Source organism: Tursiops truncatus, chromosome 6 (genome assembly GCF_011762595.2).
Source record: "Tursiops truncatus isolate mTurTru1 chromosome 6, mTurTru1.mat.Y, whole genome shotgun sequence".
Taxonomy (NCBI): domain Eukaryota; kingdom Metazoa; phylum Chordata; class Mammalia; order Artiodactyla; family Delphinidae; genus Tursiops; species Tursiops truncatus.
In genome coordinates this window covers 79,764,278-79,784,675 of record NC_047039.1, presented here as the reverse complement: position 1 = coordinate 79,784,675, position 20,398 = coordinate 79,764,278, and the positions used below count along the sequence as shown (strand labels likewise).

The window sequence follows — 20,398 nt, the reverse complement described above, 5'->3', positions numbered from 1 at the left end:
GGCTGTTACAAACATGAGCAATGGCCCCTGCTCTGCCCAAGTCTGTAACCTGGGGAATCACGGTCAGGTCATCAACCAATCTGGGCCTCAGTTGCCTCAGGTGTAAAATGAGGATAGTGGCCACTGGCAGCTTCATTCAAGCGGGAGCTGAACACGATGCTCTCTTGAGGCCCGGAATGCAGTGATCCCACTTTCCTGAAGATGAGTGAGATGCCAGGCTTGCTCTGCCAGTCTTGCAAATAAGTTTCAGGCCCGCTCCCATCTACCAGCCTGCCCTTTCCCCAGTGTCTTCAGGGCTTTAGGTGAAAGAATCCCACTGGGCTGGAGAAGCAGAGTATTTCTGCTACTTGGGGAGGGTGCCAGTGGGGAAACCTGCTCTGAGGTGCCTCTGTGCTCTGCTAGATCAGTGGGAGCTGTGGAAACAGGTGGGACCCTCACACACCCTGCCCACACCTGGATGAGCAATGCCACCTAACGAAGCTGCAGGAGAGCCTCCCTTCCCGCCGAGCCTCCTCCCCAGGAGCTGCCTGCGGTCTGCCCACGCCCAGCCCAGCCAGGGTGGCCGGGATCCAGCATCCCACTGGGGCCCCGGGCAGGCGGGGCGGCAGGCTGGCGGCAGGAAGAAAGGCCGCTGCGGTCAATTAGGATTAGAACCGGAGCGCCTGTGGCCACTGTAAAGGGATTAGAGAACGAGTAGGAGCCCGGAATGACTGTGTCAAGAAGTAAATTGATGATAATGTGAATTAAAGAGGAAAAATGACAGAAGAAAGGACAAGTTTATTCTAGTTGGAGGTCTAATGGGCACCAGGAAGACAGAGCGCTTTGTGAGGTGATGTTTTCATCTCTCACGGTAAATGCAAGCGTTTTTGATTTTTGCCATGGAGCCCTCGCACTGGGGTCACTGGACAGCCTGGCCATGAGATTAGGCTTTGAGAGGGAAGCGAGTCAGAGCCCAGGGTGAGAGCTGGCCCCTGGGAAACTCTGAGGCCTGAGCCAGGATTTCCTGTCCCTCATTTGCGGGGGCAGCCCCTGTGGTTTTCCTGCTCCTGTGCCATGCTCGGGCCCATGGGGCTGGCCCTCACATCACACACACACACACACACACACACACACCCCTCTCACCTGGGATGCTGGGTTGGCACCGCAGATACTCTGTGGGTGACTGGTCCCCTCCCTCAGGAGAGAGAGCAGAGGAGGCTGCCAGGTGTCTGAGTCAGGGCTCCAACCAGGGAGGTGACAGAAGGCAGCAGAAAAATCCATCTCTGGGAATACTTCAGCACGGCACTGGTGCCCATACCTTCCGGAACAGCACAGCAAGGCACTGCCTGCGCCCCCATCGTCACTGCTGCTTGAGCCATTGCTGCCTTCCTGGGGGCTGGGGAGGGAGAATTTTACCCACTAAATGGGGCTGGGATTGGAGGGGCGGTGGCACATGCTAACCCTGCCCTCTTGATTACCTCCTAGCAGCGTGACCCTGGGCAAGCTACTTATTCTCTCTGTGCATCAGTTTCCTCATCTGCTAAATGGGGGCAATACTAGTGCCTACCTGATAGAATTGTTGTGGAAATTAAAAGAGTTAAAGCATATAAAGGGCTTAGAAAAGTGTCCATTTCCAGAGCACCTTCACATCCTTACTTCGTGGTGCCCTCGTATAGCCCCACTGTGACCCCCCTTTTAGAGATGAGAAAACTGAGGCTCAGGGGAGTGAAGCCACTTGTCCAGGTTCACTCAGCCAGGAGTGACAGAGCCTGACTGGCAATCTTCAGGCCTTGGTGCCCAGTTACGGCATCTGGGAGAACTGCCGGGATTGGTTTGGATTTGGGCGAGATTTCAGAATAAGTATGAGGCACCTCCCCTGGGGAATTAAGACGCTTACTATTCCTGCCCCAGCAGACACGTGGTCTACAGTGGCTGACAGGACCCCAGCTGCTATCCACTTGGATAAACACGGCCCTCCGACATAGCTGTACAGGCTGTGAACTGTGTCATGGAAGAAAGAGTCCTGAACTAGGGGCCGACAACCAGAATTCCACACCAGGCTCTGGCCCTGAGAGGCTCTGTGGCTTTGGGCACATGAGTGGTTGAGCCTCAGTTCTACTACCCTCAGCCCCACCTGTAAAAGGAAGAGACAGCCTAGTGTCTCTAACTTCTGTGGTTCTGAGAATCTGCTCGTCCCCTTGAGCCCCCCAGACCCTTTTGTCCCTGGAGAGGAGTTTGAACACAGAGCAGGGCTCCTGCAGGCCTCATCCAAAGCAGGCAGTTAAAGAGAGCAGCCCCGAGACAGTGGGAAGAACCCAGCATCAGTAAAAAATGCCCCACGCTGGCTTTGTCTGGAGGTCACAGGAAGCAGGGCTGCCCCCTGCCCTTCGCCCACGTACTCACATATCCAAATCTTCATGTCCTCCAAGTTCAACCCAACCCGCTTCCTCCAGGAAGCCTGACCCTGCCAGAATAATCTTGCATTCCCAGAGCTCTTTTCTCAGAGCTCTGACCCCCTTCTTGACTCTGAACACTGGCCTGCATTTGTTCATTACTGCCCAGCGCTGCACCCAATAGGGTTGGAAAATAAATGAATGAATGGGCAGGGTCTTTACTATTGTTGGTTCACTCAGTGCTGTTGCTCATTTTCTCAGCAAACCTAGCCGGGCACGTGCCATGTGCCAGGCTCCAGGCTGGGGGCTGGCGATAGACACCGAGCAGAGCAGAACCCAGCCCCTGCCTGTGTGGGGCTCTCCGTGCAGGCGAGGGGGAAGAAGCACAGAAAGAGATGATCAGAGCGCGTGGTCCAGCCTGCAGCACGGTGTGGGCTCAGGACAGGGGGCACCCCAGAGGAGGAGACAGGGGCTCTCGGACTTGAAGGAGGCGGCACTATTCAGCAGACAGGAAAGGGGGTGAAGGTGCAGCCAACGTGCTCCAGGCAGGAGGCAGAGCGTGGAAAAGGCGCGGAGGCGTGCGAGTTGGATATAATGGGCTAGCTCTACCTGCCCCGTAGGATTCAATCAGACAACGTGTGTAAAGGGGCAGGAGGTGCTCAGCCTGTGGTAGCTGCCATTAGGCCTCTGGTATACTTGAGATGGCTGCAGAGTGTGATTTTGCAGGAGCGGGGTGCCTGGGAGTGAGCCGGAGGGGTGGTGGTCCTAGAGGGAAGTCCAGAGGTCGGCAGGGCTAGGTCACAAAGCTTCCACAGGCCAGACTATGAAGTGATGACTTTTCATCATCTTGCTCAGAAACTGGCAAACTTTTTCTGTAAAGCGTCTGATAGTACATATTTTAGGCTTTGCAGGCCATGTGGTCGCTATTGTAGTACTCAGCTCTGCAGTAGCAGCATGAAAGCAGTCGCAGACCATACAGAAACGAACGGGCAAGGTTCGGTCCCAGTCAAGCGTTAATTACTGAAACAGGCAGCAGCGTGGGGGCAGGAGGGGGGGCAGGGGGCGGGTGGATTTGGCCTCGGTCTGCCCACCCCAGCTGTAGCTGGTGAGGAGGGCCTGAAACCTATGACCAGGCAGCGGCCCTCATCAGGGACTGAGATCTTAGTGAGAGAGGACAGTGGCCTGGACTGGGGGAGGGGGAGGAAGAGACAGAGGCAGGGGACACTGGTGGAAAGGGGACCCCTGGTACGGAGCTGGGGGCACAAGGTCTCCCTCCAACCTCCGTGGCCTCTTCTGTCTCTTCCAGGCTCCCCGTACTATTACAGCGCCGCTGCCCGAGGAGCTGCCCCGCCCGCAGCTGCCACGGCCTACGACCGTCACTGACCCCAGGAGCCAGGCAGGCGCCAAGCACTTATGACACCATATCACTGAAGGCCATAGCCTCCCAGCCCCCTCCGAACACAGCCAGAGGGGCCCAATGAGACCGAACCCCCAGCAACCCCCCACTCGCCTGAAACTCCCTTCCCCTTTTCCTGCCAGGGACTCTGGGCTTCTATGGTAGCGCTGTTGGACTTCTAGACACCCGTCCATTTCTAAGAGTCAGTTGATGAGCTTCTCCCGATGTGACTGGGTCTCCACAAACCAACAGACTGATCTGCAGACAACTGCAGCCCCAGCCCAGCCTGCCAGCCCCCTAGCTGTCTGACCACCTGCCCGTCTTCCTGCCCCAGGCCTGGGAAGGAGAGTTTTTGCTTTTGTTGCTTCAACAGCACCCGTGTAAATACCTTACTGCTTTTTTGTGGGCCCGAGGGTCCAACTGAGCAGACTGCCCAGCCATTATGCATCCAGCACTCCCACCGTGTCACAGGATGACTTAGACCTGTGCACAGAGCATCCCCTCTGCTCTGGGTGCCCCCTGAAGGTGTGTTTGGAGATGCCCTTGAGACTAAGGATGCCCACCCCCAGGCCCCAGCTCCCTGCTCATTGCTACTTCTTTAATATCTGGACTAAGAGTCTCATTGGGTTGGCTTTGCTCTAAGCAACCCCCCCCCAAGACCCCTCCCTGGCTTCCTGCCCCCATTTCCCTGGGCCCAGTGCAGTGCGAGCAGCTCTTTTCCGTATCAAAGGACTCAAAAAGAACTGTCTAGGAGATTCCTCAGCTACTGTTTTAAAGTAAGATGTCGTCCAAGGTGCTGATTGCATTGTGGACTTGGAATGTTAGGGCTGGACGGGACCCAGGAGATGATGGTCCAAGGCAGGCCTGAGGCTCTCCAGACCCCCAGCCCCTGGAACCACTGAACTGAACTGGGATGTGTTTCCTGAGGTGTGCCCAGGCTCAAATCACACTGGACACCTACCACGGACACTTCTCCCACCCTCCAGGATGCCAGTGAGTGGATTCTGGGCAAGCCTGTCCCTGCCACATAGACAATGATTAACAAAAAAGACTTTGCCTGGACCAAGGACCACAAACACCTACAGCAGTCAGCCACAACTTCCCGACCAGCCCCTCCCCGGCCTCATGGCACCTAGTGTGCGTCTAGGAACAGAGGTGCTCTGTGGGGGCGGCTGCATGACTTGCATAGTGGGTACCTACCTGTTGATGCAAGGGGCTGTGATGCTCAGGGCCATGGCCAAGGGCCTTGGGAGCCTGGAGTGGGAGCTGGGATAATTCACTGTCGGCTGGAGTGGTCAGAAAAAGCCACCTGGGAGGATCTGGGGGACAGATGAGAGGAACAGGACAGGCAGTGAGGAATTGGTGTGTGAACTGGGAATGGTTTTGAAATGGAGGTACCAGGGCCACCATCTCTTTGCCTGGGGCCTCAACTCCTTGCACAGTATCTCTTGCCAACTCAGAAGAGACAGGTAGAGGCCCCATCCAAACATGGACTGAATTACCACAATGACAGTGGACTTTGCCCTCTCCTGTGACAGTGTGCCTGATGTCTGCATGTCACTAAGCTGGCAGAGAGCTGGGGCAGAGGGAGCCCGCACTTGAGGTTATCAGGTCTAAGAGGTCTTGTCCTGGCCGCACCTCTGCCTGCCTTGCTGTGTGTCCTCAGGCAAGACCGTTCACCTCTCTGAGCCTCAGCTGCCTTGGTAGAGCAGGGTCCCCTGCAGAACTACCCGACAGCTCTCTCCTTCCCTTCCCTTCTCCCGGGGCGCTGAGGCTGTGACATGGGCCTCTGGGCAAGCCCTCCACGTCCGAGCAGGCATCGTGGGGCACTGGAGTCCTGCTAATGTTTGGGCCAAGTGAAAAACAAAGAGCACCTAGCGGGGGTGAAACTCAGCTTTGAGGAAGACCTAAGTCAGCTCCCCTTAGGGGAAACTGAGGCCCAGCTTGGGGAAGCCCAGGACCGTGCAGGGAGACAGAGCGGACCTCCTCTGGCCACCACCAAGTATCCCCCGGCCCCACAATGCCCTTACAAGGTGGTGGGACAGAAGAAGAAACCGAGGCTTAGCAAGGTGGAGTCCCCAGGCAGTGACTGGTGGAGGTGAGGCTGGGACTCGGCCCCCTGACCCCTGGCATGTAGCGATGCTCTCATCCCTGGGGCAGGAAGTCAACAGTGAGGGCAGCAGGAGATGGTTCTGGGCCACCACTTCAGATGAGGTGTCCTGGAGCTGCTAGAACTGCCGAGGAAGCCCAGTCACTCAGGGCAGCAGTGGAGCCAGTGAGCTCACCGCAGGCACACCCACCGCCCTGGAACCTGCTGTGCCAAGAAAGGAGGCAGCTGGGGCCAGAGCTCGCCTCCAGGAGCCCAGATGAACCAGCTCCAGCCTCCACCTGCCGGGCAAGGTAGGAGCAGATATGTTACCTGGACCCTCCCACCTTCCCTCCCTTCCAGAGAAAGTGGTGGAGTCTGGGGTCTGCAGCATCGGCCTCTTGGCCTCTGGCACCCAGATCCTTGGATCCTGATGCTCCTATGGTCTCAGGCTGTTGGGAGGAGGTCAGCCTTCCCTGAACCGGCTACCTAAGGCGCACGCCGTCCTTCCTCGGCAAAGCCCACCTGGCCCCAAGTGCACCACTCTGCCCATCCTGTTCCTCCTCCTGACCTGTGATGAGCTCCCTCCATGCTTTTTCTCTCTCCCCTGAGGCTCTGCAGGTCCTCAGATTGCATTTATATTGATTACTACCACTTGATTCCTGGGCTTCCAGGCAGAAGCACAAGCGCACACGGACGCACGTGCATGTTGCCACACACGTACCTGCTCTCACCAGCTGAGTTCCCCACGCTGCCCAAGGAGCTTCCTGGGAGCTTGGAGAGGAAGGTTCCAAAGGACACAAGCCGTTGAGTAGATGCCAGAGAATTCTGAAGGAAAACACAAGGCCAGGGCTTTCACCAGCATTGTGGCAGGAGGTCTGGGGCATTCCTCCATGGGCCTTCAGCCCTGTGTTCCAGCTCTTTTTGAAAAGGACATTGTAGATTTTACGACGATTTTTCATACCATTAGTCTATCTGAAACCAAGAAAAATATGATGACATATCAAACCCAACATCCCTTTCCCAAGGCGCCTTAGTTAGGGTTAGCCCTTTCATAACTGATGTTTGTATGGTGCTTTGCAATCCTTGACCATCCCATGGGGCAAAGATCACAATGCCCATTTTATAGATGGAAAAACTGAGATTTAAGGCTCACATGGCAAGATAGAGGTAAAGAGAATTCTCAGATTTCCAGGACTCATTCTTTCCAGATTCATGCTCCTGTCATGGGCATGTGTGGCTTAGAAACACCCTTCAGTCCCCTAGAAACCCCCAGACCTGCAATGAGGAAAGAAAAAACAGAGACTCAGAGGCTGGCCTGACGTAGGGGCCAGGGGGTTGGTAGCTTTGCTGGTCCAACTTGATTCCCATTAACACTGAAAACTGCAGAGTCTTTGCCACATTCACACCAACTCTTCTGAGGTTTCATCCCGACTCATTCCCTGCTGTGCCTGAGACTCAGAGGGAGTTGGAGCTTATCCAAGGCCACAGCACAAGCCCTGACAGGGCCTGGACGTGGGCCCAGCTCTGACTCCCAGGGTCCAGGGCTCCAGCCTCATGAGCTGTCCCCACACTCCTCTTGTCTTTGTCCTTCTTGCTGTGGAACAGACTTCAAATCTGGCTGTGACAATATGCAGCAGTCCCCAGATTCGGGCCATCGGGGTGCCCAGAGCCCTGGGAAGCACAGATCACTATCTCAAGGGCCCTGGACCTGCTGCTTCCCAGGCCATGCAGGTGGGGTGACCTTGCTGCTTCTGCAGGGCACGGGCAGCCTGGGCAGTGGGGGCTTGCCCTACCCAGTGGCATTCAAGTGTGAAAACTTTTTAAATGCTCTGTCAGCCAAAAAAAAAAAAAAGTCTGTGGGTAAAATCTGACCCACGGGTCACCAGCTTGTGACCCCCATTCTTTGTCCAGTGCCTCCTTTCTTCTTCACCACCTTGTCCTTCATTGCAGATGAAGGACATCGGGGGAGATGGGAGCACAGAGAGGTAAGAGATGAGGTTCAAGTTGTCCAGCAGGTCAGTGTCAGGAACAGGCACCCCCAGTACCTAACTCTCTCCCTCCCACACTCTGGGCTCTTGCAGGCTGTTTGGGCTTTGCAGGCGGGATGGGTAGACCGTCGGAGTGGGTAGGGATAGGGGACTGTTGGCTTCGAGGGGAGGTCAGTGCTGCCGGTGTCTTTCACATGCCCAGGGAAGAGCCCCAGATGTGGCCACAGGGCACTGAGGGATGAAATCCCTTTATGAGAAGTCACATCCAGAGCATCTGCCCTGCCTTGGCAGCCTCTGACTCCAGCTACCCCTTTCTGGATGACATTTCAGTTAGAATTTAGCTCCAAGCCACGGAGAGGCAATCTTAAAAACAAGCCAAGCACTCCTGACAAATACCTGGAAACAAGATGTGTCTGAGACACAACTGCCACAAGGGTAGAGAAAAAATCCAGGCCCCTGGATAGGCCAGGCCCAGGCCAGAGTTGGTGGATCCACAGCACCGGGGGCTAGACCAGCTCCCCAGCGGCCCCGCTAGGAGGCGGCTCTGCGGCCTTGGCCTCTCACCCATCCAGGAGCCGCCTCTGACGGTTTCCAGGCACGCACACCAGTGCTCCTGGAGAATACATTCCTTTAGTTCTTTTGGCCTCGGAGAGGTCCAAGGCAAGTGCATTTCTTAAAAGGTAACAAAATACATTACTGGAAAGTTGGACAGTCAGGCCATGACTCCTAGCCTGCATTCTGCCCCACCTGCTGGCAGCCCCTTTGGCCCCTTGTCCCCATACCTCAGGATTTCCTCTTGCATATTCATGGCAGAGCCGAGGTGTCCATCCACCTTCCCCACTGTCAGCGCGGCTGTGCCTCCAGAGTGGCGGCCAGGTCCCAGGGGGCCGACTGGGAGCGAGCCCCTTGCCTGCCCGCTCTCCTGACCAGGGACCTGCAGCTTCTCTGACACGGGCTGCTTGCTGACAGCAGGCAGGCACCAGCCTATCTTTCATTCACTGTAATTTCTCAACACTGGGGTCCCGTTCCTGGACCCCGCGGATCAAAGGGGACCTCAGGGTCACGTCCCTGCCATTCTAGAGTTTCAATCCACGTGTTCCCAGGGGTCCTGTTTAGCTCATCTCCAAGTTAAGGGTACATATAACTACCAGTCAGTAAGTCTATTCTTCTTCCCACATCTTAGACCCCTGAGCCACATGAGGAGAAAATGCAGCAGTTTATCTATTTATTGAGGGAATCTTGATGAATTGTAAAAGGGCGTCAGTCTCAGGTGGTATATTTGGCCTCTGGGCAGGAGGGAGAGGGCAGGAATCCTGCCCTTCAGCTTCGGACAGCTCTGAGCCTGGCAGGGAGAGAGAAGTGTGTGGAACAGCAGGCGGAGGGACCCCTTGGGAGTTATGTGCCTCCCTCCCTGACTCTGCGGCCTGGCTGGAGGAGGCCCAGCTGCAGCCTCACCCATCCCAACCTGGACCCACCCACTCCTGCAGCCAGAGGGGCCCCTCATCCCCACAATTGCCACTCTCGTGACAACATCCCTCATCTCCAAAAGCACCATTAAGAACAAGTGATTTTGGATGATGGATTTTTGATTTACAAACGGTGCATTTCCCTTGGAGTGGAACAGAAAGGAAACCATTTAATGGCTCCCTTATTTTCAAGCATGAATACATTTTAATGAAACTATTTTATTGTATTTGAGGAAATGGAGAGTTGAACATTCCAACCAATCAATAGCCAATTAATTGCTATAAAGCTAAAAAGAAAATAAATAAGTCCTGAGTCTATTTTAAACACCCTGCAAAGCTCAGAGCCTCCGAATCTGGCCTCCCCTTCCACACGTGCCCAGGTGAGTGTACACACGCACGCACAGGCATGCGCACCCCAACACCTCAGACGTACTTGAAACTCAGAGAAAGCACTGAGTCTCCTCATGCCAATTCTTGCCTGCTCTTCTCACCTTTGGTCAGAGGAGATGAGCAGACCTGGCAGTAGCCTATCCCGGGGCTCAGGAAGAGGCAGGCCCATGCCCTGGTCCCAAGCCGCCAGCACAGTGTGGGGTAGCGGGCAGTGAGGCCACACTTCTTGGCCCCAGCTTCCGGGCCTCCAAGTTTGGGCCAAGAGTGGAAATCTGACTCGGTTTTTGCCCTGACTCTTGCTGGAAGATGCTGCCCTGGTTTTTCAGTCTCTAGTGGCCTTGGACATGGAGTATTTGTAGAAATGCTGATTACATTGCAAATGGAACTCTTTGCCAGGAAGACACGTGGATTTTGCTTTTCATTCTTTGCAACAGTTGACTTTGTCTTAGGGACTGATCTTCCAGCATCAAAGAAATACATATCTACTGTTACCGCCAAAGTTTGTGATGCCTGCATAGACGCTTAATTTTAAAAAAAAAAAAAAAAAAAAAACAAAAGTACAAAAAAAAACCCCCCACAATTGAATTGCCTTTCAAAGTAGGAGATGATCTGTCTCCAACAGATTGACAAAAAAATGCTTCTTAAAAAATGTGTATGTTTTGTATTCTTTTTTTCTAGTAGAAAATAATTGACTTGAAATATTGGTGGTTTTTTTTTCTTAGTGATGTGTGTTGCTTTTGTGTGTAATAATATTTGAATGTAATTACAGCAGTGCCAATTTGCCAAAGATGTTGGACATATTTTTCTTTTTTGGGAGGAGGGCAGGGGCTGGGGGTGGGACTTGGGAGAAAAGAGGGGTGGGATTTTGGTTTCATTTTTAACTTTTTTTCTTGTCAAACCTGGAATTTGTGGTTTTATTCTAAGTTAAATGGTTGACTGCAACACATTTATTTTAGGTTAGTTGGAGAAACCTGCAATAAGATTGGCGTAGTTTCAATATCTGTGTGACTTTTCATGAGTGACTGTTACTTGTGAAGAATTGATTTTATGTAACCTTTATGTGAGATAATTATTTGTAAATATTTGCCATAATTTTATTGGTTCCTAAAATAAAAGTAATTTTTTAAGTTCAGAAAAAGAATTTGGTCTCATTTGTTTTTACAACTTCAGAGATGGTCTTTGACAACTCTGACAAAGCCCATTGGGCTTGTGGGGAGTTTTATTGGCTCTCCTGATAAAATCAGGGTCAGAACAAATCCGTGCAGCTAGAACGGTGTGCTGTGGCTTTGGACTGTGGCCCGGGCAGGGGCAGGAGAGGCAGATTCCCCACCCTCGAGAGGTTCCAGGCAAGTTGCCAGCAGCCGTGGGGAGTGATGGTTAAGCCCCCCGCCGGATTTGACTTCTGGCTCTGATTCACTGGCTGGGGATCCTTGGCTAAGTTCTGTAACCTCAATTTCATTAGCTCCAGAATCGTCAGTAACACCCACCTCATTCATTCATTCAACAAAGAGTGGCTGAGCATCTATTCTGTCCCCAGCACTAGGGACACAGTAGAGAACTTGGCAAACAAGGACCCTGCTAACATGAAGCTTATTTTCTAGGGGGTTCTCGTGAAGGTTAACACACACGAGTATATGCTCAGTAATGGTGCGTGCATGCAAACATGCTCTTAACCTTGATCTAGGGTGAATCTTTAAGTTGCCTGGAACCTAAGCAGTCTGGGCGCTTCCCACACCTCTAACGTGCAGCAGCGCTCGGAAGCCACTTGTGCCAGGAGACCAGAGCCCAAGAATCCACGATCCTTCTGTGGGAGGTGCCCTGTCCCTACGCCTTCAGAGCTGAGCGCTTTGGCTGCATGGGAGCCTGGGGTGGCTTTCCATCAGGGGGCAGGGCAGCTGCAGCCCGAGCCCTGCCCCTGCTGGGCGGTGTCAGTCTGCAAGGGCAGGCAGGGACCGCTGCGCCCGTTGGCACAGTGTGTGCGACGCAGTAATTGCCAGAGATGGAGTGGGCGAGTGACTGCGTGGGGCCACGGGCTGCGACTCATTCATATTTAATAAAGCCGGCTGAGCGGCCTCCATTCATTTTGGCAATGGATGGTGACGGAGGTGATTCCTGAGGGAGAGAGAGAGAGAGAGGCTGCGCGGAGAACTGGTCCAGCATCCTCTCCTCTCCATGCTCAGGACTGAGAGGCACAAACTTCAAAGCGAAGCAGCAGCATTTGGGAACTGAAAGTTGGGCTCCAAACCTAGGAGAACCGGTGAGGCAGAGCTGTGCTTTCGTCCCTGAGGCTGCAGAACCTTGTCCCTGGCTCTCCTGGAACAGAGGAGACACCTCTGCCCTCCATATGGGGCACCAGTATCTGCAGTAACCAGGGCATGTGCCACCCCCTCACGACGCAGGATGGAGGTCTTGGGCCAGGCCTCCGGTAGGGAGGGTGGAAATGCCACCCTGAACATGCTCAGGCATGTTCTGTCTCCAGCAACACCTCTGCCTTCAGCGACCATCACCAAGAGAGGCAGAGCAGATGCCTGAGGCCTGCCATGTGAGGCTTAAGCCTCAGGCCCATTTGTTCCTGAAACTTTCACTGCAGCCAGGCCCCATGCTGGGTGCTCGGGACAGAGGTGACCCATTGGGAGGATGAGATTGCACCTGGGCCGTGAAAAAGGTGGAGGGATAAAGGCTCCTAAGAGCCGGAGCTGGGAGTCTCAGCTCCAGTTCTTTTTTTTTTTTTCTAGTAAAGCAGAGTGTATTATTCCCAAGACAACAATCATAAGAATAAAGAAGATGTGGCACATATATACAATGGAATATTACTCAGCCATAAAAAGAAACGAAATTGAGCTATTTGTAATGAGGTGGATAGACCTAGAGTCTGTCATACAGAGTGAAATAAGTCAGAAAGAGAAAGACAAATACCATATGCTAACACATATATATGGAATTTAAGAAAAAAAAAGTCATGAAAAACCTAGGGGTAAGACAGGAATAAAGACACAGACCTACTGGAGAACCGACTTGAGGATATGGGGAGGGGGAAGGGTGAGCTGTGACAAAGCGAGAGAGAGGCATGGACATATATACACTACCAAACGTAAGGTAGATAGCTAGTGGGAAGCAGCCGCATGGCACAGGGAGATCAGCTCGGTGCTCTGTGACCACCTAGAGGGGTGGGATAGGGAGGGTGGGAGGGAGGGAGACGCAAGAGGGAAGAGATATGGGAACACATATATATGTATAACTGATTCACTTTGTTATAAAGCAGAAACTAACACACCATTGTAAAGCAATTATACCCCAATAAAGATGTTGGGTCTTTATACCCCTGGGTCTTCACATGGGCTTCTCTCTGTCTAATCTCTTCTTATGAGGACAATAGTCATATTGGATTAGGGAGCACCCTAATGATCATTTTAACTTATTCACCTCTTTAAAGACCCTGTCTCCAAGCACAGTCACATTCTGAGGCACTCGGGTTAGGACTTCAACATAAGAATTTGGGGCTGGGGGTCGGGGGCATGGGGGGGGGACACAATTCAGTCCACAGCATCACCTGAGAAAAAAGAGACCCCCAGACCCAAGCCCAGCCTGGATGTGCACTTCACACATCAACTCCTCCTTGGCCTGTCCAGTGCCACCTCTGTCCAGGGACATCTGCCCCTGTGTGTCCAAACCTCCACACAAGCCAGAGGCTCTGTTTCCCAGATCTCAACTCCCAGTGTAGCCCTCAGGAAGATCCTTACCTCACATCTTACATTCAGATAAATCCCTCGTAGGTTAAACAAATACTTTTAATTTTTTAAAATAAAACTAGGGGTTTATAGATAAATATATTTCAAGTCTCCATATGGAATGTGACTTTATAAGCTTATAAAGAAATGTCTTAAGGGAGAAAATAGAAATATTTGACTTCCTCTTTTTTTACTTTTCTCTATATAAAAAAAATTTTTTAACAGAAACAAAAGACAAATAACCTGGGAAAATAAACATATGAAATGTGAAGAGGTGCAATGCCCTTAATATATGAAAATGCTGTATGCAATTATATGAAAAATACTACTATCTCGAAGAAAGAGAAATGGGTAACGGACATGCATAGGTCACTCATAAATGAAGTAATACTAAATATTAGTAAATGTCCAATCCAAGATTAGAAAAAACATGATTCAACTTCACAAAGATCTTTTAAAAATACCCAGTTTGGGTGAGGGTGCAAGGAAATGGACACTCCTCCAGGCTGCCTCTGGGCCGTCCGACACTATGAGGCCGCAGCGGCCTGTTGATTGCCAGGCCTGGGTGCTGGCTCTGGGGACACCCAGAGGAGCAGGGACTCTAAAAGAGCACAGCGGGGGTCTTGCACCCAGGCCTGCCTACTCCCACCCCCAGGTCTGTGGTTTTCCCACTAGGCTGGCTGCGTGCAGTCACAGGATGACATTTACAGCCCAGGTCAAGTAGGGAACATGGCGTTTCAAGCCCAATGGTGTCATCTGGAAGGGCACGCGCAGCAGAGGTTCCCACATTATCCACAAACATGTGTAAATATCGCGACGGCTCATAATGTAACCAAGAAAATCACTTCCCGTTGTTTCCCTTTCAGTGATATTTTCTGCTTGGCTGAGTTTGCTTAGCACACTGGAAAGGCCAACTCATCAGTTCTTGTTGTTAATCAAGAGCAGTAATTGTCCGAGTTCAAAGCCTTCTGACTTAGACTCTGCTGAATAGGATAACAAGTTCCAAAAATGCTAAGTAGTAGTTTCTATAAATGGGCCTTTTTAATAGAGAAGGCCCAGAAGTAGGTTTGGAAAGAAAACCTTTCTAGAAAGTGGAATTAAAACATTGTGCATACTTTATAGAGCAGGGCAGATAAACTCCTGAAATGCCTAGAGGTTCTTAAAGCATGGACAGACGATGTGGGTGCAGATTCATTTCCTCATTTACTGTGTGAACTTGGCGTACTGGTTAAGGTGATGCCTGCTGATGTAGCAAACATAACCCATAACTTTCAGTGTCTTAACAAAATAGAAGTCTGTTTTTCACTTACACAACGGTTAAGTGTGGGCGTTCCTGGTAGACAGGCAGCCTTCCACAAGGTGACTAAGGGATCCAGGTTCCTTTTATCTTTTGGCTCTGCTATCTTTAAGGTATGGCCTCCAAGGTTATCCTGTTTATCTGCATCAAGCTTGCAAAGAAGGAAAGAGCATGGAGGATCATGCCTTGGGAGATTTTCCTTTCCATTCACATTCAGTTGCCCAGAACCCTATCCTGTGGCCACACCCAATTGCAAAGGAGGCTGAGAAATGCAGTCTAGCTGTGTGCTGAGGAAGAGGAGATGGGCCTGGGGACAGATAGCCAGGCTGTATCTTTATGACACTCATGAATTCCAGAGAATTTCAACCTCAGCTGCACCCAGTTCTTTTCTACCAGCTCTGGGGCAGTGAAGGACAGAGAGGCTGAAGCAAAAGAATGGCTGAGCCATGCCCAGCTCTCTGCTCCTCACCTTTGTCCTACCCTCAGTTAAACTCAAACTGACACCAGGCTTGGAGGACAAGTGTATTCCTGGCCTGAAGAATTGACGGTGTCCCATGGCTTGTCATCAGCAGCTATGCTCCTGGTCCACTCTGATCTTCTGCCCTGCTTCTAAATACAAGACTCTTTGGGTTGGGTTGTGAACGATAATACCTACTAGCATTTCTTGAGCACTATCTGTCTCCCAGGCACTGATGCTTAGTGGACTTTTTCCTGTTGTTCCAAAAATTGCACAGCCAAAGCCCAAAGTTGAAGCTAAAAGTCCATGGAGCCACTAACAGTTGGGTCCAGTCACCTCCTGCAGTGCTGAGAGGTGACAATTCAGAGAACGGACCTGACTGCCCAGTACCACTCCCCTACATTCACCCTACCACTACAAAAATAGAGACAGAGAGGAAATGGTGGGGAGCTTGGGGGAAATGCAGGTTCAGGAGCCCTGTGGACAGGGCTGCTGCTTCCTCTCTCCAAAGCCAAGGGAAAGTGGCTTTAAGAGAATCCCTTGGAAGTTTGAAGGTATCTTCAAGGAGAGACTGGGATGTCACTTCCTGTGTGGGTATATTCTTGGCCAGCAGACCTGGTGGCCTGCCCTTGTGTTTACATGCCTCACCTTGGCATGCCTTGACGCGGCTGAAAGTTGAATACCAGAAAAACTAAAATTCCAGGAAAAAGCATGAATCAACTGGGGTGACTGGGAACTGCTGTCAGGACCTGCATTTTAAAGTGAAATGCCCATTGCTCTCTTCTCCCTTCAGCCAGTAAATGCTCCTTGATCTCTGCTCCATGCTTGGTGGGGGCTTGGGGCAACGTGAGTTGTATGTGTGTACATACACATATCTCTTCATTTAAAATATTTTCAGCAAGAGGATCTAGTTTCTTAATAAAATTTCCCCTTGAAAAAGTCGAATGTTTTCTTGGCAAAGCTAGGAAGAATACAATCTTTTTTTCAAACCCTTGTTAAGTACTTATTTTACTGCCTATAACAGAATAGATAGGCTATGAATGACTGAAAAATCCAGAATAACAGTGGCTTCTACAAGACGTAAGATTTACTCTCTCTCTCACATACGGAGCCTGGGAGTTGGTAATCGGGGTTGATATGGCAACTTGGCTGCAGCAGGCCCACAAGGACCAGACTCGGACATCCTCGGCTCTCCCTGGACTACATCCCTCAGCCCCGAGGTCCAAGATGGCAGCAGCAGGACAGAGGAGATGAAGAAAAGAGAACCAGCTGTCTCCCGGAAGCTGGCACCTGACACTTCTGCTTATATCCCCCTGGCCAGAACTGAGTCACGTGGCCACATCTAGCTGCAAGGGAGACTGGAGAAGGTGATCTTTATTCTGAGCGGCCCTATTGGTCCAGCTACAACTTCTGTTACTATGGGCAAAGGAGAGGGTGGCTATTGGAACACAAGCAGCAGTTTCTGCCATACCACCATGTCTCCATTGCCTACAGCACACTGCTTGGTTCAGAGAGACTCATTCCTTCATTATTTATTCAGCTGATCGTTATTGAATAAATGTTTGTTGAATTGAATTGAAGGGAGACAGGAGATAGGGTGGACTTGGATGAGGATGACAGAGGACCCAGACCTGCTTCAGAAACTCTGGGGGGATCATCTAAGAACCCTACCCCACCCCTCAAGAGAACAGGCATCTTCCTGCCTAATTCGTCTCACACCCATGTCAGAAGGTCCTCACGTGGGGTTCAGTGTCTCCGTCCGCACAACAGGGTAGGGGACATAAAGCTGAACCAGATGTTCTCCAGTCCTTCCCTCTCAAATGCTCGGTGAGACTGCAGTTCTCAGTGAATCAAGGGCAAGAGACCAAACAGTGACCAGGGGGACTCAGAGTCAAAAATGAGAGATCAAAGGTGTGGAGGGCTCCGTGGATCTGGCCTTCCACGCTGTGATCTTCATCCCTAAAAGCACCCTCTGAAAGCCCCTGGCCACTGGATTCTGCTTAGCCAACCATCTGGATCTCAGTCAACACTGGTGTCCATCCTAGGGCTAGGAAGAAAGTGGAGAATAAAACTGCAGAACTCTGGCCACAATGAGGCACCTGGCATTGGAAATGAACTCCAAGCCAAAGAAGTGTCAGGCTGCCAGCAGCAACAGACTGCCTGTCTGTTGAAGGTTTCTAGCAGGAACTATTAAAAATGGTGGCTTGGGGCTTCCCTGGTGGCGCAGTGGTTGAGAATCTGCCTGCTAATGCAGGGGACACGGGTTCGAGCCCTGGTCTGGAAGGATCCCACATGCCATGGAGCAACTAGGCCCGTGAGCCACAACTACTGAGCCTGCGCATCTGGAGCCTGTGCTCTGCAACAAGAGAGGCCACGACAGTGAGAGGCCCGTGCACCGCGATGAAGAGTGGCCCCCGCTCGCCGCAACTAGAGAAAGCCCTCACAGAGAAACGAAGACGCAACACAGCAAAAATAAATACATAAATAAACTTAAAAAAAAAAAATGGTGGCTTGAGGGTCCATGAGGGACAAACTGTGGGGAGTGGGGAGTGAGGCTTCCGCAAAGAGAAGCTTGCCTGTCTGATCCAGGAAGCTTCTTTTGAGGAAGAATGATGTTTGGATGAGAATGTACCAAAAGGTGTCATTATTTGGTCTTCAAATGTTTTAGGGACATTGCACAACAAACCCACCCAAAACATGGAGCTTGTTAAGAAGTGCTGGGACATTTCTTCATGATTAACAAACTGGCTTAGGGGAAAGAAAAACCAGATGTGGGCATAAACAGACACTACTCTGAATGGTATATAGTAACATTATCTACTTTTCTAGGGACTGGGACTAACTGGTTTAGTCAATATTTGATGGTTATTAGAGAGAGTTCCTTGAGAGGAAGAAGTTAAGACATTTGGAACTAAAGCATTGGAAAAACTCCCAGGCCACTTGGAGGTTTGAAATGAATCAGGTGAGTTTCAGTGGAGAAACAGACCTGGCTATGGATTTAGGGGAGTAGAGGACAGCCCCAGGAGCTATGTGGAGATCAGGGCTGCTTGGGGACTCCCCAGAAGTAGAACCTATGCTTAACCAAGGAATGTTTTTTAGTGGAGAACATATCTATGGAATGTTTGTCCCCTCACAGCCCTAGGTTGCACAGACATGGTCACAGCCCCTCTAAAATGTGGAGGAAAAGAGGCCAACTAAGGCTTGCTGACAGTGGTCCAGAAGCATCCTTCAGTCCTAGGCCAGCCAACAGTTCTTTTACCAGGATACTAGAATCTCCATCCAACTTCCCCAGCAATTCTGAACCTGGTGAGGGTTTTAATTTTCTATCTGAAAATGTGTGGTTTGACAAATGTGTGGTGTGTACACTGTCGCAAAACAAATAGAACTGAGATTTATGTTTCACAACTTCCACGGTTTGTTTGAGTTTTTCCCATATGTCTTTGACAGTCCTATCACATTTCTGACACTGACATTTTTTTTCTTTCTGGGAAGCTGGGGCGAGGCAGAGAGCAGGTTTTCCCCCCTTCTCTACTAAGTCTGGCTTGGGAGTATGTGTGTACAGTTTATTGACCCGCACATGTGTGTCTCTTGTTGAGAGAATATTTGCATGTATGTGGGTGTGTGGTGCGCTAGGCTCCACTGTGTGTGTGTTTATATGTTAAATGTGGTCATATGTGTTTGGATATGTTTCTGTGATGGTGGTGGTGGTGGTAGTGGTGGGTGTGTGTATTTAAAATAGAAACAATTAGCCAATTAGATGTTATTCCAAGTCAGTGTCATTAATGACCAAACGTTTCTCCTTACAGTGTCATGCACTGATGTGTAATGGGTCTGCCAGAGGTTGAAAAGAGTCTCTGTGTTCTCTGTGTCTCAAATTCCATGTGTTTTCAATTAATTTCACATGTGTGTTTGCAAATGTGGTGCTTCAATTAAATAGGTGAAGAAAATACTCCCAATTATTAATCCAGGTCTATTTCTTCACTTTATGCTGCAGAGTCTTCATCAGGAAATGCTGCTAAACATGACATCAATCCCAATAATTTAACTAATTCCTTTTTCATTGTTAAAGCAGATTTACAACTTTGGAAATCTGTTGGTGTGGGTTTTTTTCCCCCCCATTAGAAAATTCATCTATATCCTAGAATCAGTAGCTCAATGTAAATTCAGTGTAGAATTTAGTCAGTTATTAAGTGGATTTAAGTGGCTGAACCCTGGTGTAATCTGACCAGTAATGCATGAAGGAAAGAGTTGGAGGTGTAAAAAATGTCAAATAGCTTTCTCAGATGCATTAAACTATTAATAAAGATAAAACGATCTTTATGTTTGGGGTTTAGAACATCTCTTTTATGATATCGAGAAGCCACTTTGATTCACGATTCAGTGGCTTCAAGGTCTGGTGCCATTATTCAGAAGGTGTCAGGAAGAAAATGGAGACAAGCACCTTGGCAGGGGAAGAGGTGGAAAAAGAAACTGAGTTTAGGACTGCCCAGCCCGCTGGATTGGGCAGGGAGATGTGGCAGTGAAGGCATGAGGTAAAGGCAGCTGCTGATGGTGTCCACACCCTGTGGAGCCCTCTGTAGAGGAGTCCACTTGGTCCTGAGACGTGCTTTCTTGTGGCCCTTCTGGGGTGTCTTGGCCTCCGTGCAAAGGGGCCAGCCTGAGGGAGCGAGGGGACAGTATGTGGGGTGTTCTCCATACTCCCTGTTTGTCCCCTACCCCACCAGGCCTTCTCTTTCCTCTGCCCTGCCCTGTATCCCAGGAGGTTGGTCTCTGTGGCCCACATCATGCAGAATGCTGGTCCTCCAGGAGACAGCAGCCAGAGGCTGGAGGGAGAGAAAATTCATCAGAGAATCCAGCCCCCACTCCCTCCTCGCCTCACCCCAGTTCTGTGTGGCTGCCTTCTAGAGTTCCATCCTCCTGCAGCCCCTCTTCTACAGCTCCTGCTCTTTCTCCAGGTTCTGGCAATGACGTTCCCTCCCCCTGCCCCTCAGCCCAGGGTTATAACGGTCCCCACGGAGGCCTCGCCATCCACATCAGTCTCCTCAGCCCTGCTCACTCCTCTGCACAATCTCATCACTGAACTCTTCTCGGTTGAACTCTGAGTGGGCTGACCATTTTCTCCTACGACCTGACTGATTCAGAGGAGCCTCTCCAATGAGAACCAGACTCTGACCCTTCCAGAGAGAGTCAGCAGGATGGGGAAGAAGGGAGCCGG

At 51.0% G+C, this 20,398-nt stretch overlaps 1 protein-coding gene across 2 annotated transcripts in view; it reads left to right on the top strand.

Moving 5' to 3' along the window:
- Window positions 1-10,842, top strand: part of PAX5 (paired box 5) — a 191,293-nt gene extending 180,451 nt beyond the window's left edge. For both annotated transcript variants that reach the window (XM_033858284.2, XM_033858285.2), the window contains exon 10: window positions 3,679-10,842. In XM_033858284.2, coding sequence (XP_033714175.1) covers window positions 3,679-3,755 — 77 coding nt within the window. In that variant the 3' untranslated portion in view covers window positions 3,756-10,842. The remainder of the gene's footprint in view (window positions 1-3,678) is intronic.
- Window positions 10,843-20,398: the final 9,556 nt, after the last annotated feature.